Source organism: Podarcis gaigeae (genome assembly GCF_964106915.1).
Source record: "Podarcis gaigeae genome assembly, chromosome: 3".
Classification (NCBI taxonomy): Eukaryota; Metazoa; Chordata; class Lepidosauria; order Squamata; family Lacertidae; genus Podarcis; species Podarcis gaigeae.
The window spans coordinates 16,677,616-16,695,428 of record NC_139680.1 but is presented as its reverse complement, the minus strand read 5'-3'; the positions used below and the strand labels follow the sequence as shown (position 1 = coordinate 16,695,428).

The 17,813-nt window shown below is 47.5% G+C and overlaps 1 protein-coding gene and 1 long non-coding RNA gene across 6 annotated transcripts in view; one reads left to right on the top strand and one right to left on the bottom strand.

Annotated features, from left to right (window-relative positions):
• Positions 1 to 17,813, bottom strand: part of MACROD2 (mono-ADP ribosylhydrolase 2) — a 981,328-nt gene that overhangs the window by 13,052 nt on the left and 950,463 nt on the right. For all 4 annotated transcript variants that reach the window (XM_083730558.1, XM_083730560.1, XM_083730559.1 and 1 more), the window contains one exon: positions 9,965 to 10,051. In XM_083730558.1, the coding sequence (XP_083586684.1) occupies positions 9,965 to 10,051 (87 nt within the window). The remainder of the gene's footprint in view (positions 1 to 9,964; positions 10,052 to 17,813) is intronic.
• Positions 1 to 17,813, top strand: part of LOC310840758 — a 76,246-nt gene that overhangs the window by 29,537 nt on the left and 28,896 nt on the right. The window lies entirely within an intron of this gene.

The window sequence follows — 17,813 nt, the reverse complement described above, 5'->3', positions numbered from 1 at the left end:
TTCTAAATGGAAGCCCAGTCAGCAATGTGGCGACTGCATTTTGGACCAGTTGCAAGTTTCCTTCAAGGCCAGCCCCACGCAGAGTGCATTGCAATAATCCGGTCTTGAAGTTCCCAGGCACGGCGGCAGCAGTTTTAAATGGTGTTGCCTGTCCACATTATTGACAGTGACCAGAAAAAATAGAGAATAGGGAGCTGGGCATCTAAATGGATTTATTCATTTAATGGGATGATTGGTTGATGTACGATGGTGGGGAGGAATGAGTTGATTTTCTTTTGCTTCATTGCGAATCAGGTTTTGTTTTTTGAAAAGGTGAAATTTATGCCTTTTAGCTCATTTTCATTTTTAATTATTTTGCTTCAATTTAGTCCTTTACTATGGATTTTCCTTGCATTTTATACAGCTGATTTTTATTTGGCAATGTTTATTTTGATACTGATAAGGATGCTCTATTTTGTTTAGTTTTATAGAATGTGGAAATTCTTTCCTTTTTGTTTTGGTATTTGCTGTGTATTTAAGATGTTTTAACCTATGTTGTAAACCGCTTAAGAGTTTGGTTTAACTACGAGCAGTATATAACTGGTCCAAAAATAAATAAGTAAGTAAGTAAGTAAGTAAGTAAGTAAGTAAGTAAGTTGGACGCCCTACATATCCAGGCAAGGAAATAAACTGGGTTTGGCCTTCAAATAAAATTTCATGCACCTTTCATACAGAAAGGTGACTATCCACTCAAATCTCTTTTGCAATGGGAACTGGAGATGCGAATCATTAGCCGGACAGGGAACTCATGGGCAAGAGAAAGTTTCTATTAAGGCAGTCCAGGAAGACACTGGTCATTTCCATCAACAATACTTATGTTTGGTCCTGTCTTATTTTTCAATAGCTGGGAATGGGGATAAATCCCCTTCAATGAGAGACACAGACCAAAACAAACCTGAACTAACACAACATGGCTGAAATCTGATTGTGCAGTCACAACAGTCAATTTTCTGCTTTGGTGTTGTGGGCAGTTTCTACTCATATGCCAAGCAAACAGAAAGGGATCGAAATTAAAAAGGAACCTGAGCTCTAACTTTCCTATAGCCCAGGCTTCTTTTATATAGAATGTCCTAAACCTCAGCTCCCTCACCATAATGTCTATTGTTGCTGTCAGGGGTTCAGAAGGAGAGACACAGGAGGGGGAGCAAATGGAGAGTGAGGAGGAGGAGTACGAGGGGGGCGCAGGCAGTGACAGTGGCCAGAGTTATTCCACAAGCCTCTCTAGCGAATCGGAGGACTCACAGAAGGGAGCGCCGGTGGCCAGAGCAAGGGAGATTCCAAGGGAGAAACCTCAAGAGGGAGGGGCCAGCGGGGAGTCTCTGAACAGCAGCTGGAGATCAGGGCCAGCGTCTCCACCAGAGCGCAGTGGGGAGGGGGAGTCCCAGGAGTCGGGACCAGTGTCCTCACCACCAGAGGGAGGAGAGGAGTCAGGTTTGGCAACACCCACATCAGGAAGCGGGGAAACGGTCAGAAGGAAAGTCACCGGCTGGGCGCGCGCGCCAAGTTCAAATGTACAGGAGCGCGGCACAGCGGGGAGCCCGGGAAGGGAGCCAGGTCCTAAAGCCCGCCGGAGGGAGGGGCAAGACTCAGGAGGCTCCGCGTCAGAGGAGTCCAGGAAGGAGGGAACCCCAGAGGGCAGAAGGACCCAACGCAGGAAAGAGCAGCGCAAGAGGTGGAGCCAGGCTAGAATCTTAAACTGGTGTGGGTGGAGCAGTGAGTCAGAGGGGACTTAGCCGGTCTAGCGTTAAGACGTGGGCCTGCGCGCCCAGAGCTTGGAAATGGAAACTAAACTTCAATAAAGACTTTTGTATATAATATCCACTGGGCGTTGGTCCTCTGTGAGCTGGGACCTAGCGGCAGTCCTGACAGTAAGTCCCCTCACATTTTCACCAATTTTGCAACCTCGTGGAGTGCGGGAAAGCAGCGAGGGGTGAAGATTGGTGCTTCGCGAGCTCACGAAAAACAGGGAAATGACTACCGAAGAGAGGATAGCGAGTTTGCAAAACGCAGTGACGCAGTTGACTGCAGAAATTGCGGCTTCCAGAAAGAAAGAACAGGAAGCAGCTGCTGCCTGCCAGGATCTGCGAACCAGGTTAGAAGTGCTAAGTACACAGAGGCTACCAGCCACCAGACCAGAAGGGATTGGGCTGGGAAACAGAGGAGGGAGCCTGGTATCTCACTTCAATGGGGACCTGCAGGAGTATCCTAACTTCAGAGCAGATGTGATTTATACATTGCAGCTGCTTGACAAAGACTTTAAAAATGAGGGAGAGAAAGTGGGATTTATTATTTCGCATTTGCGGGGGGAGGCAAAATCGTGGCTGCGCAATCTATGGAGAGACAAGGATCCAGCCCTCCAAAATGCGGCTGCCTTCATTAAAGTGATGGATGCGTGTTTTTTATCTGAGATTGATGTGGATATCGCTAGGAGGGAGATTCACGGACTAAGACAAGGTAAAGCCACTGTGAGGCAATATCATGCACGTTTTTTCGGATTGGTGAATGTACTAGCCTGGGAGAAAGAATCGCCTGCCGTCAGAGACCTGTTCTGGGAGGGGTTGAGCGGAGCTGTGAAAGATGAGATCGCAAGGGGGAGAAGACCCCAAACCACCAAGGAAGTGGTGGAACGGGCACTCTCCATTGGGGTTCGGTTGGAAGGACGCCCTTGGGGCAGGGAGGAAGGGCATTTGGGACGCACGCCAGCGAAAGGACTGCCTCCCTTCCCCAAGGAGGCGGCGCGCGCTCGATCCATGCCTCCGCTGGGAGGGGGAGAGGAGCCGATGGAGATAGGTGGTGCTAAGGCTCACTCCACAGTCGGAGCCCTAACTCCGGGAGCAGTCAAGATGAAGCCTCCTAGAGGAACCAGGAAGTGCTACATCTGCGACAGTGCTCAGCATATGGCAAAAGAGTGTCCCCAGCGGTTTCACAAGCATACTGCAGCCGCAGCGACAGTAACAGACGCAATTCAGCAGAGGGAGTCGCAGCAGGAAAACTCCACTGTCTGGCTGGAGATGGCGTCTCTGGGGACCAGCCAGACAAGTCAGTGAAGCAATCCCCAGGGATCTTACAGCCCACCGACCCCCTCCCACCCAAACCAGTAGTGCAGCTCACCGCATCCCTTCAGCTCCCCAATGGGCTACTGGTGGAAATTCCCATCACCGTAGACTCGGGGAGCAATGCAGATTTTATAGACATGCAGTTCCTCCAGCAACATGGCATAGCCCTTCTGCCAGCGGCGGTACCTCTGAAAGTCGTCACAGTGGACGGCAGGGAGCTACTGGGAGGGCAAGTGCTACAGCAGACGCCGCCAATGGTGATGCGCATTGGAAACCACCGTGAGGTCATCAGCTTCAACGTCACCCGCCTGTCAGACACGCCCATAGTGTTGGGAATGAGTTGGCTGGATAGGCACAGCCCGGCATTAGCTTGGTACCAGCGGCAACTGACCTTCGGCTCCTCTTACTGCGCAGAACACTGCATCCTGGCGGACTTGGAAGATGAGGGGCACGAGGATGGACCACAGCTGAACTTGGGCATGTTGCAAGCGGTGCCTAACAAATACAAGGAGTTTTTGGAGGTCTTCTGCGAGAAAGAGGCGGATAAGCTGCCACCCCACAGACCCTACGACTGCAAGATCGACCTCCTGCCCGGGGCGACGCTCCCGACGGGGAAACTGTACTCCATGTCTGAGGATGAATTGCAAGAGCTCAGGGAGTTCATAGATCACAACCTGAAGCGGGGATTCATCCGGGAGTCCAAGGCGGCAGGAGGCAGTCCCGTGTTCTTTGTAAAGAAGCGGGACACGCCCCAAAAGAGGCTGGTCGTTGATTTCCGCTTCTTGAACCTCAAGACCAAGCCCTCAGCATTCCCTATGCCCAAGATCGATGACCTGCTGGCGACGGTGAGGAAGGGTCGCATCTTTACCAAGTTGGATCTGCGCGGAGCGTACAATCTCATTCGCGTACGGGAAGGCGACGAGTGGAAAACAACCATGTTTACGCCGCTGGGCACTTATGAATACAGAGTTATGCCTTTTGGATTAAAAAATGGTTCCCACTGCTTTCAAGCCTTCATGCATCATGTCTTGGCGGGTCTCCTCTACAAGAAATGCGTCTGCTTCCTGGATGACATCCTAATCTTCTCGGAATCGCCGGAGGCTCACGAGAGAGATGTTAGGGAAGTTCTGCAGAGGCTGCGGGAGCACAGGCTGTACGCCAAGCTGGAGAAGTGCCAGTTCGACAAGACGGAGGTGGATTTCTTGGGCTACAAACTGTCCGACAAGGGACTGGCTATGGACGGTGCCAAGGTACGTGCAGTACTGGATTGGAAGAGCCCACGCAATAGGAAGGAAGTACAGAGGTTTGTCGGTTTTGCCAACTTTTATCGCAAGTTCATCAAGGGTTTCGCCATGCAGACAGCGGCCATCACCGACACCCTCAGTTCCAAGAAGAAGAGGTTCATCTGGACGGAGCAGGCAGAGCAGTCCTTTCAGAAGCTCAAGCAGCTCTTCGCTTCCGAAGAGAACCTACTGCACGTAAATCCCAGCAGGCCCATGAGAGTGGAGACGGACGCCTCAGACAGGGCCGTGGGAGCCGTTCTGTTGCAGCAAGACCACCAGGGGGACTGGAGGCCGTGCGCTTTCTACTCCAGAAAACTCAGCAAAGCGGAGCAGAACTACACCATTTGGGACAGGGAGTTGCTGGCCATACATGCAGCCTTCAAGGCGTGGCGGCACTTCCTCGTCGGAGCCAAGCACACGGTGCAGGTCCGCACAGACCATAAGAACTTGGAGTACTGGCGCACGGCGAGGTTCCTGAACCAGCGACACATCCGCTGGGCGGAGTTCTTTGCAGATTTCGACTTCAGAATCGAGTACATCCCAGGAAACAGCAACGTCTTGGCGGACGCGCTGTCCAGAAAACCGCAGTATCTGGAGGCAGAGGCACCGGCGGCGGCCAAGCACATTTTCACACCACAGGCGTGGGCATGCGCGTCAGCCACGGTGGACCTGGACGCGGTGCGCCGCGCGCTGCGAACAGACTCGTTCGCCCGAGCCAAGATGGAGGAGGTGTGCAGTGGCAAGGCGAGGGGCGACGAATTCCAAGTGCGAGACGGCCTGCTCCTACGCAAGGGAGTCCTCTACGTACCAGGAGACAGCCTCCGCGCGAAGGTCCTGCAACAGCTGCACGACGCGCCCAGCGCGGGGCACTTCGGCAAGGAGAAGACGGTGGACTTAGTAGCCAGAGACTTTTGGTGGCCTAAGATGCGGGGGGATGTCGCGGACTATGTCAATAGGTGCGACACCTGCCAAAGGGCTAAGCCTGTGCACCAGCCGCCGGCGGGCCTGTTGGAACCGCTACAGACACCGTTCGTACCGTGGGAGAGGGTAGCCCTGGACTTTGTCACAGATCTACCCAGCTCAAGGGGCAAGACGGCAGTGCTCGTGGTAGTGGACCTGTTCACCAAGATGGCCCACTTCATTCCGTGCGCGAAGGTGGCCACGGCCGAGCAGACCGCTAAGATGTTCATAGACCACGTGTTCAAGGTGCACGGCCTACCACGGTCTATTTTGTCCGACCGGGGGCGCCAGTTCATCTCCAACTTCTGGCAAAAGCTGATGGGATTCCTGAACGTCAAGGTCAGCCTGGCGTCGGCGAGACACCCGCAAACTAACGGGCAGGCGGAAAGGGTCAACGCCATCATGCAGCAGTACCTGAGATGCTACGCGAACCAGCAGCCATCGACCTGGGTGGACTATCTACCGTTGGCCGAGTTTGCCTACAACAACACGAAGCACGGGTCCACGGGGGTGACCCCATTTTTTGCCAACTACGGGAGGCATCCCAGAACCTTCCCGGGTCTGGACACAGTGCGGGAGGGGGAGCCACAGGGAGCAGAGGAAGTGGCAGCGGAGTTGCAGGAGATCCACGAGCAGCTCAGGAGGCAGTTAGAGTTGGCAAAACAGGCTTACAAAGTGCAGGCAGATCGACACAGGAGGGTTGGGGAGGACATCCAGGTGGGAGACTGGGTCTGGTTGGCAGCACAAGCAGTTCCAGCCAGATCGTTAGCCAAGAAGAAACTAGGGCACAAGCAGCTAGGGCCTTACCAAGTAGAGGCGCAGATCAACCCAGTGGCCTTCCGGTTGACACTCCCGGAGGGTTCCAGAATGCACCCGGTCTTTCATAGATCAGTGCTCACGCCCTACAGAGAGCCCCACAGGTTTCAAGCACCGGGGAAGGCGCCAGACCCGCTCAGAGAAGCGCCCAAAAAAGGGGGGTCGCCGAAAGGGGAGCCACTTAATGAAGCCACTGAGATTTTAGACTCAAGGTGGGGGGAGGACGGGATTGAATATCTTCTCGCCACGGAGGACACCCCGGCCAGCGCCAACAGGTGGGTGCCGGATTACGCAGTGGAAGAGCAGTTGCTCAAGGAAGAATTCCACACACTTTTCCCGCACAAGCCTATGCCGGCGGGCTTTTTCGAGGATTGTTTGTTCACACCCACACTCTCGGCCAGCACTTTCCGGGGTTTCTCGTCAGCTGAGGACTCGGCTCCGGGAGGCAGCTCTCCGGAGGGATCACTTTCAGGTTTTGGCACGGGGGGATCTTATTGGTGGGAGGACCAACCCGAGGTGGGCTGGCGCAGAGACATGCCGAAGGGGCCCTGGGAGGTGGACCCCCATCAAACAACTGGGGGAGGAGGGCTCTTGGGTGATTTGGGGTCGAGCGCAGATTTCGAGCACACCGCGCAGGAGATGGAAGCGGAGGAGGTCGTCGTCGACGAGCCCATGGGGGACTTCCCGGACTTATCTCGATGGTTGCAAGCCTCAGGGGACGAGCTGTATCCTGGACTCACCCCTACAACAATGGAGCACCCGGAACCCGCACCGGAAGAGGGGGAGGGGGGAAGGGGGGGCTTCGAGGGGGGGATGGATGTCAGGGGTTCAGAAGGAGAGACACAGGAGGGGGAGCAAATGGAGAGTGAGGAGGAGGAGTACGAGGGGGGCGCAGGCAGTGACAGTGGCCAGAGTTATTCCACAAGCCTCTCTAGCGAATCGGAGGACTCACAGAAGGGAGCGCCGGTGGCCAGAGCAAGGGAGATTCCAAGGGAGAAACCTCAAGAGGGAGGGGCCAGCGGGGAGTCTCTGAACAGCAGCTGGAGATCAGGGCCAGCGTCTCCACCAGAGCGCAGTGGGGAGGGGGAGTCCCAGGAGTCGGGACCAGTGTCCTCACCACCAGAGGGAGGAGAGGAGTCAGGTTTGGCAACACCCACATCAGGAAGCGGGGAAACGGTCAGAAGGAAAGTCACCGGCTGGGCGCGCGCGCCAAGTTCAAATGTACAGGAGCGCGGCACAGCGGGGAGCCCGGGAAGGGAGCCAGGTCCTAAAGCCCGCCGGAGGGAGGGGCAAGACTCAGGAGGCTCCGCGTCAGAGGAGTCCAGGAAGGAGGGAACCCCAGAGGGCAGAAGGACCCAACGCAGGAAAGAGCAGCGCAAGAGGTGGAGCCAGGCTAGAATCTTAAACTGGTGTGGGTGGAGCAGTGAGTCAGAGGGGACTTAGCCGGTCTAGCGTTAAGACGTGGGCCTGCGCGCCCAGAGCTTGGAAATGGAAACTAAACTTCAATAAAGACTTTTGTATATAATATCCACTGGGCGTTGGTCCTCTGTGAGCTGGGACCTAGCGGCAGTCCTGACAGTTGCGGTTTTGCAAAAGCAACAAATGCAGTTATCATAATACAGTTATTTGCCATTAGAAAGAACCAAAGACTGTAAATGGACTGTAAAATGGATAAGAGAAACATATGGTCTCTGAGATTTTAGTGCTTCTGAATATACTTTCACAGCCTTTGTTCTGATTTGTTCCTGCAGGATTGAATGAGACCTTTCATAAGCTTTAATAACTTGTCCCTATAAAAGTCCTGTACTAATGCTCTGGAAGAAGCTGTTTTGGTACATCCATTGCTGATACTGGGAGTTTTCCTGGAAAGTTCTTGTGTGAAAGTTTTGAAATTGCCTGAAAGAAATGCACACCTGAATGAAAGTTTAAAAATAAAGAAGACAAAATATATATATAAATATGCTGGTCATATGCTATGAAGCATGTCTGCTTCTGTCTCACTCTTGTTATATCAATACACCTGCAAAGAGTCTGTTGAATTGCTTGTGAATTGTTCATCTGTATTCAACTTTCAAACTTGTCAGGTTGTGTGTGGCTACAATACTAAACCTTTTACCTGTGGTGCACAGACTTTGTTCAAGGCTTAAATAATACTGCATACTCTATAGATATGTGAAAAAATAAGTGCTGCATCAACATGGTCCTTAAGAGTCCAGAATAAGCCCAACTTTTCCTCCTGCCAAATGTTCCACCAAACCTAAATCAAGGCAATGCTCACATAGAAACCTTGCTGCGGCTGCTGGCCTGATGCTTGATGGTGCTATTCTATTAAATTTCCCTTAATGAAATATCTAATTTGGATTGAACCTATTCGTTCATTTTTTAGAAGAAGAGGAGCTTGGATTTGATATCCCGCTTTAACACTAGTCTAGTCATTGTAGTAGTAAAAGGTAAAGGGACCCCTGACCATTAGGTCCATTCGTGGCCAACTCTGGGGTTGCGGCGCTCATCTCGCTTTATTGGCCAAGGGAGCCGGCATACAGCTTCTGGGTCATGTGGCCAGCATGACTAAGCCGCTTCTGGTGAATCAGAGCAGCGCATGGAAATGCCGTTTACCTTCCTGCTGGAGCGGTACCTATTTATCTACTTGCACTTTGACGTGCTTTCGAACTGCTAGGTTGGCAGGAGCAGGGACTGAGCAACGGGAGCTCACCCCGTTGCGGGGATTCGAACTGCCGACCTTCTGATCGACAAGTTCTAGGCTCTGTGGTTTAACCCACAGCGCCACCCGCTTCCCGTAAAATATGTTTGTGTACACCAAATGCAATAAAGCACAATAGTAATCATGCAAGTCACCATTCATGCTCAGGAGCAGCTTGAAATACGACCCCCCCCCCAAAAATGTATTTTTTTGTAACGTATTTAGATGAATCATGCTCAAAATGCAACTACTCAAATTAAATGAAAACTTAGTTATGTCTAAGCCAAAAAAAACTGGGTAAGACAAATACATGGTTTAAGCTTTGGATATCTGCAGCACCACGGAAAATGTGTATGTGTGGTTAGGGGCTGAGGAGAAATATTCTTCAACTGGGATAATAGCCAACAATAGACTGCTGGGTGTGTTTTATTCCAATATATATTTTAAGAGCTTGGAAACTACCTATGACATGCAGCAAAAGGACAATCCACCTGTGTTTACAACAAGCATTTATAATGCACATATCTCTGTAAGACAGAACCTCAAACTGACTAAACGGCCCAAAGGTGTTTGGAATGAGCTAACTGAAATGTATGTGTGTGAGTGAGAGAGAAGAGAGAGACTCTGTTTAGAGATATGGTTGACAGAAAGGAATGATGACATTCTCTAAATTCAAACGCAGCTAATTTTAATCCTTATCCTCTAATAGTGGCTGACTTATTTTCAAAGCGCACCAGGAGACTGTGGAGCTGGGAGGGAAGAGAGAACAAAAACACGAAATGCTTTTGTCTGCTCGTGCATATTTTCCTCTACGGCTGTGCAATGGAGTTCTTGGCATGGGCATGTCAGAGCTACAATCCTAGGCTTGATTGGTCATGCATTAAGTCCCATTGAAATTACAGTTGCGTAACTGATGGCAGTGCAGCATTCCTTGTGGCTAGCAATTAGTGCTGCCAAGACGTTGCACAACCCAGGCTTTTAGTAGGCTACCTTTGAAGACTTGATGATATCATATTCTACCTGCGCATCAAAGGGTGAACTGTAATGCAGCCGTCACTCGTCTGAATGTGCCATTTATCTGGCAACAGCAAAGCTATTTGGAAACTTACTGTCATTACTTGAAATGTTTTCTGTATCACACGGACCTTCGGGTTGCACCGGCTCTGCAGTATGTTTCCCTTTCTCTTCTCCTGCTCCTTTAGAAATGACAAAGAGGGGGGAAGACAACATGCAGAGTATTTTATTAATGTATCATTCACAGACGGAGTGTCCATTATTTTCTAGTCATAACACAGCTTTATGAATGTTACGATAGTGGTAGCCATTCAAAGAAAGGGCAGAGGTTTCTCTGAAAAGCGATAGCGAGGGAGGCATGGCTTTTTTAAAAAAAGAATTACTTCAAAGCTGTTTCAGGATTGAGCTCTTTTGTTAAGTGGGACTGTTAAAACCTATGGTGCAGTATGGACTTTCCTCTGGGCTGCCTGACTTTCTCTTCTCTGATCCTTTCTGAAGAATCTCCTCCTTGCAAAATATAGTATGGGATGGGCCCCTAATCACATATTTAAACCTTTCCTCTAAGGGACAGAGTTAAAACTGATGCTCTTGGAGAGCCTGCACACTGAGCACTCATACAGAGACTAGAATTTAAATTTCGGAAAATGTAGATGGCAGACACTCAATATTTTTATTTTTTGGGCGCCTTGAGGCTGGCTGGCAAGCTCCGAGTGAAACTCCCAACAATACTAAATTTGAAACATACAGGGAAAGGGCCCTTTTCTGTTTTATACTCTATTCTTTCAGATTTCCACCATTCAGGATTTCTGAGAGACCAATTGTTAGCTAATCTCCATGATGGCACTTCCATATTTTGTGGCAACTATAAAGCTTGTGATGCCTGCCCTGTGGCTGAGTTATAGAAATCAAGCCATTGGTTGCTAGGCAATCAGCAGAATTTGGAGAGAGGGGATGCAGGGACCGAGCATTTCAAAATGTAACACCTTAAAAGCACAAATCATCTATCTTTTCTACAGGTGGGACAGAAAAATTTCTCAGGGTCACTCAATGGCAGCAAGCTTTTGTTGGTTGTTGGCATCCACCTGTCTTGAGAGACAATGGAGAGCATCTCTGGGGTAGGGACAGAGTCAAAATACATGATACAATTCTGTCATTAAAAAAGACACCCCACACCTTTGCTCCAAGGAACTCAGTGAAGTGCACACTGTTTTCTCATCTACCAATTCAATTTTATCTTGCTAACAACCCTGTGAAATAGGTGAAGCCATGGGAATGATTAACCCAAGGTCACTCGGGGAACTTTAGGACTGCATGGGAATTTGAAACCAAGACTGTCAGAGCAATCTCATTATTAAAGGTAAAGGGACCCTTGACCATTAGGTGCAGTCATGACCGACTCTGGGGTTGCGGCACTCATCTCGCTTTATTGGCCGAGGGAGCCGGCGTACAGCTTCCAGGTCATATGGCCAGCATGACTAAGCCACTTCTGGAGAACCAGAGCAGCACATGGAAACACCGTTTACCTTCCCGCCGGAGTGGTACCTATTTATCTACTTGCACTTTGACGTGCTTTCGAACTGCTAGGTTGGCAGGGAGCTCACCCCGTCGCGGGGATTCGAACCGCCGACCTTCTGATTGGCAAGTCCTAGGCTCTGCAGTTTAACCCACAGTGCCACCCATGTCCCATCTCATTATTAGTAGTCTTCTAATAAATAAACTTGAGACAGTAGCAACAAAATCCTGAAATTCTCTGATTTTTTAATATATATTTTTTAGAAATCTTGCGGTGATTTTATTTTTGTAACATATTCCTTCCTTCATCTTGTTTTTTTTTTTTTATTGTTCTTCTTCTCGACCCCCTGCTAAATTGCATATAAACATCTTTGTGTTCAGACTTTCCCTGTCAGTGAACTTCTGGAATGACAACTTGGCATGCATGTTAAAATTTCAAGACTTCTCCTGAGAATTCTGTAGAGCAAAGGAGGTTTTCCCTTGGTGTTTGTTAGACACCAATGGGCCTAAACTTCCCAAGCACTTGACTCATCACTGTCGTTCACACTTGACAGATACAACTGTGTCACTCTATTGTTGAATCATCTGTATATTTTCTGAAGGATCTGTCAAGTTCAAGCACACATTTAAAATCACCCACTGAGTTTTCATTGGTTTTTAAGATATATGTATATTTGTTAGTTACCTTTGTGGCATAAATTCTCTAGCTGATGTGAAAACCATTGAAGTGGTTTGATTAGTATGAAACTATTAATTGGCCATGACCGAAAATAAAAAAAAAAAATGAAAGTGCTCAGTTTCTTTATACATTTTTAAAAGCTCAGGAAAAGAATGCTTAGAAGTGCTTTATAAAAATAACCATCTTGCAGTGGGGGGGGGGGAGCTGTCAGGTTTCAGGTGTTTGCTACTGAGGCTCCCTCTAATATCTAACGTACGTATGTTTGGGATATATGATAAATATCCACACCACATCCCTGCCTGACAGCTGATGCCTCACAGTTCTGTGGCAGCTTTGAGATGCTGCCTGTTAACCAAGCAAACTTGGCATGATGTGACAGGTAAGCGCCTCAGCTCCCCAATTTCGCTCCCGTTCAGGGATATCTAGGCATGCTGATGTTGTCAGGACTAAAGAGGCTCATGTGAAGTTCATAAGCATTGCCTCAAGATTGCCCATTAGCTAGTCAGCGTGACTGGCTTCTCTTCAACAAAATGAACTTTTTTTCTGCTTCATGCACTTGTGACCCAGGTAGCAACAAGGTGCTCGGATAGAGCCAATGGTTGTGAGGTGCTGCGCATAAATGTTGTTGTTAGTGCTGGTATGTCAGCTACCACTGGGTGAGAGGGACCGGCATAGCTCACCTATTGTAATAATGAGCGGGCATCATCCACTCTGTTAGCATCCTATCTTGCCTATTATTTTGTGCTAAAAAAAAAAGGTAAATGACTCCTGACAGTTAAGTCCAGTCGCAGACGACTCGGGGGTTGCGGTGCTCATCTCGCTTTACAGGCCGAGGGAGCCAGCATTTGTCCATAGACAGCTTTCCGGGTCATGTGGCCAGCATGACTAAGCCGCTTCTGGCGCAACGGAACACTGAAACCAGAGCAGCGCATGGAAATGGCGTTTACCTTCCTGCCGGAACGGTACCTATTTATCTAATTGCACTGGTATGCTTTCGAATTGCTAGGTTGGCAGGAGCTGGGACAGAGCAACAGGAGATCACCCCGGCACAGGGATTCGAATCGCCAACCTTCTGATTGGCAAGCCCAAGAGGCTCAGTTGTTTAGATCACAGCGCTTTTTGTGCTTACAAACAGGGAAAAAATCAGGTAGGATGTGGAGACACCAAAAGGAACACGTACCCACAATTTCATTAATATCAGAGGTTGAGGGGTAAGAAGGCACATACAGAGGTATGCCCTCATCTGCAGTCCACCTCTCCCCTGTGCACCTGCCCCCCTCATTTTTCCATGCCTCCTGCCATCGGGGACTCTTGAGGGGAGCAACTAAAGGACTGCAAATCTCTCCAGTTTTCCTCCTCCTCCTGGGTTTTCAGAAGGATGGTATGTAAGGGGAATTCTGTGTGTGTTTAGATTAAGCGGTCTATAAATCTTCCTAAAGAAAAAATAAATATCATATTTTGGTGATTTTATTGTTGTTGTTTAGTCATTTAGTCGTGTCCGACTCTTTGTGACCCCATGGACCAGAGCACGCCAGGCACGCCTGTCTTCTACTGCCTCCCACAGTTTGGTCAGACTCATGCTGGTAGCTTCGAGAACACTGTCCAACCATCTTGTCCTCTGTCGTCGCCTTCTCCTTGTGCCCTCAATCTTTCCCAGCATTAGGGTCTTTTCCAGGGAGTCTTCTCTTCTCATGAGGTGACCAATGTATTGGAGCCTCAGCTTCAGGATCCGTCTTTCCAGTGAGCACTCAGGGCTGATTTCCTTCAGAATGGAGAGGTTTGATCTTCTTGCAGTCCATGGGACTCTCAAGAGTCTCCTCCAGCACCATAATTCAAAAGCATCAATTCTTCGGCAATCAGCCTTCTTTATGGTCCAGCTCTCACTTCCATACATCGCTACTGGAAAAACCATAGCTTTAACTATACAGACCTTTGTAGGCAAGGTGATGTCTCTGCTTTTTAAGATGCTGTCTAGGTTTGTCATTGAATAGATAGATAGGACATCCCTATTTTCATCAGAGAAATGTTGGAGGGTATGCTTGTGATGCTGGCAGTAGTGCAGAATGAATAAGCAACAGCCACACAAAGGAAATGCTGTTAGTTTTTTTGGCCCGAATGACTGCTTGTATAACAGAGACCATCAGGACAGTCATATTTGCTTTGTGAATGACAAAGTGTCATTATGAGAAGTGATGTGAGGACTTGCCACATGGAGAAGTTGCAAGTGAATCAAGGTAAAATCATTTGCTGTGGGTGGCAAGAAAAGGAAGCACTGGCCATAAGATCAGCAGGCTTTCCATGACACTGGATCTCCATTTATATTAATCTCCCTTTTGCTCATTCTGCCTTGCCCAGTGTGTGCGAGTGTAGAAGGGGGAAAACAGAAGCATTTGTTATTCTGACATGCATGTGAAACAGGTATTATCCCAAAGCACTTTTTTTCCTGCTGGGCAATAAAACTGTGTGCCACAGAGAAATGAGTCCATTCCACATAAACAGAATCTGATCAAAACAAGAAGTGCCTTTACAAGCATTTTTATTCAATTTCTCTCTCTCTCTCTCTCTCTCTCTCTCTCTCTCTCTCTCTCTCTCTCTCTCTCTCCCCCCCCCCCTTTTCAATCTTGATTGCTACTGCTTGGAACACAAACAAGATGCACATTTCAGGGCCACCCCGCTAGGAGATGAGAGATACCGGAATACAGTTTGCAAGATACCACTTTCAATTACCATTTCCAATTGCATTACTGACAGCCTTGATTATCATAAAACTTCCTAGGTGGGTGATATTTCTAGAAAATCAGTACTCAAAGCCAGCCATGCAGTATGAGGAGGCGGCTAGGATAGTGCACAAAATTGCTTCCAGACAGGTTTTAAAATAAATCCTGCAAAGATTTGCTGAGAATCTAGGGCATCCTATTTTTTAAATAAAGCATTTAACCATATCCCACACAAATACAAATAACCAACAAACACCCATATGCACAGTAATAGGTATCTGCAGTCCTAAACCCACTTACCTGGGAGTAAATCCCATTATATTCAATAGGACTTACTTCTGAGTATGCGTGGTTAGGATTGTGCTGCAAATCAATACATGCACACCTTAAATTTTGTTCACGAGGCAAATAATAAATTTCATTTCCCCCAAAGTAAGTTTCTACGGCTGTAATCCGATATATACTTAGAATCATAGAATCATAGAATCATAGAGTTGGAAGAGACCACAAGGGCCACTGAGTCCAACCCCCTGCCAAGCAGGAAACACCATCAGAGCACTCCTGACATATGGTTGTCAAGCCTCTGCTTAAAGACCTCCAAAGAAGGAGACTCCACCGCACTCCTTGGCAGCAAATTCCACTGTTGAACAGCTCTTACTGTCAGGAAGTTCTTCCTAATGTTTAGGTGGAATCTTCTTTCTTGTAGTTTGGATCCATTGCTCTGTGTCCGCTCTGGAGCAGCTGAAAACAACCTTTCTCCCTCCTCTATGTGACATCCTTTTATATATTTGAACATGGCTATCATATCACCCCTTAACCTCCTCTTCTCCAGGCTAAACATGCCCAGCTCCCTTAGCCATTCCTCATAAGGCATCGTTTCCAGGCCTTTGACCATTTTGGTTGCCCTCCTTTGGATACGTTCCAGTTTGTCAGTGTCCTTCTTGAACTGTGGTGCCCAGAATTGGGCACAGTACTCCAGGTGAGGTCTGACCAGAGCAGAATACAGTGGCACCATTACTTCCCTTGATCTAGATGCTATACTCCTATTGATGCAGCCCAGAATTGCATTGGCTTTTTTAGCTGCCGTGTCACACTGTTGGCTCATGTCAAGTTTGTGGTCAACCAAGACTCCTAGATCCTTTTCACATGTACTGCTCTCAAGCCAGGTGTCACCCATCTTGTATTTGTGCCTCTCATTTTTTTTGCCCAAGTGCAATACTTTACATTTCTCCCTGTTAAAATTCATCTTGTTTGTTTTGGCCCAGTTCTCTAATCTGTCAAGGTCGTTTTGAAATGTGATCCTGTCCTCTGGGGTGTTAGCCACCCCTCCCAGTTTGGTGTCATCTGCAAATTTGATCAGGATGCCCTTGAGTCCATCATCCAAGTCGTTGATAAAGATGTTGAATAAGACCGGGCCCAAGACAGAACCCTGTGGCACCCCACTAGTCACTCTTCTCCAGGATGAAGAGGAACCATTGATGAGACCCTTTGGGTTCGGTCAGTCAGCCAGTTACTTAACTAGGTCCCACTGAATTCTCTATTGTTATGTTTATTATTTATTAAATTTCTATATCACCCTCATCCAAGCATCATAGGGCAGTTTAAAATACAAAAATACATAACATAGTAGCAAACAAAAACAATACGCCCCATACCGTTTAAATTGTTTAATTATCCAAAGGCTTGGGAGAAGAGGAATGTTTTTGCCTGCCACCTAAAGATATGTAACAAAGGAACCAGGCAAGTCTTCTCTAAATTACATGAAAGGACTGGACTCTGTTGCAAATATTATTATACTTCTTGCTTTTAGCTCTGCATACAGCAAACGTTCAGAAAGTAAAATCCGAGTGAAAATTTGAACTTTTAAAAATACTTTCTTTCACCAACCCGAATAATAGTTTTTAAATATTTGGGTGACAGTTTTTATTGTTATTGTTTTTACTTTTGTAAGTATGCAATATGACACCAAGTTGACTGCATGGATAAGTTTAAAAAGAGTGAGAAAGGGAGATAAGCAATTCCCTGAATGGTATTAACAGTGCAATCCTATATATATCTACGCAAAAGGAAGACATATTGAATTCAGTGGTATTTATTTCCAGATATTCTTCTTATGCAGACTAAGATCCACAGATAAGTGCGAATCGTCCAACACTGCAAAATCCATATAGTGAATAAATTTACAAGGCATGATGGAGATAAGAAATTTGTTGTGACTAGCCATAGAAAACCTTCAACTATGCTGTACTTTAACATTAATCAATTGGAACTTTTTTTTAAAAAAACAACCTTAAAAAAATCTGATTCTTCTGCACTCTGTCAAATTGCTATTGATCACACTGTAGGTACCAGAAAATCTGAATGTAACACTTTAAAAAGAGATAATGCAAGAAGACCCAGAAGACATTGCTAATAGTTTATGTTATGTTAATGAATTACTTATAGACCACCTTTCAAGCGAATGATGTCTTTCAAAGCAGATAATAAACTATGTATCCAGACATTGCCAATACAATATGAAGGATCCATTTCCTTCACAACAGCATTAAAAGCTAATGTACCGTAAGCCATATAGTAATAAAAGTGCTGCATTATTTTAATAATCACCATGCTATATCTACAGCCCAGGTTATAATTAAGCCTTAAAGCCCACAATGAAAAAATTGGGTCTTTAATGCCCATTTAAAAGTATCAAGTGATGCAGTTTGCCTAATCTTGGAATCAAATTGCACGATTGTGGGGCCACCACTGAAAAGACCCCACACCATATGCCTGCCAACTAGTTGTCTTTACGGGTTATACAAAGGGCTTTGGGCAACTTTTTGTCTATGGGATGGCATTTATACCATGTGTTGGCATCTTGCAGGTACGGATGAACTGGGCACCTCTTGTGGTCTTTCACACTGGAAATAAGAAACAACTTGCCTGATTGTAAAGTTAGATCAGTAAAATACTTGCTAAAAGTAGCAATGAATTTGCCTGCATTCCCAAAGGTGACTGATTACTTCACTTTGAATTTGATCCTTATCCCCCATT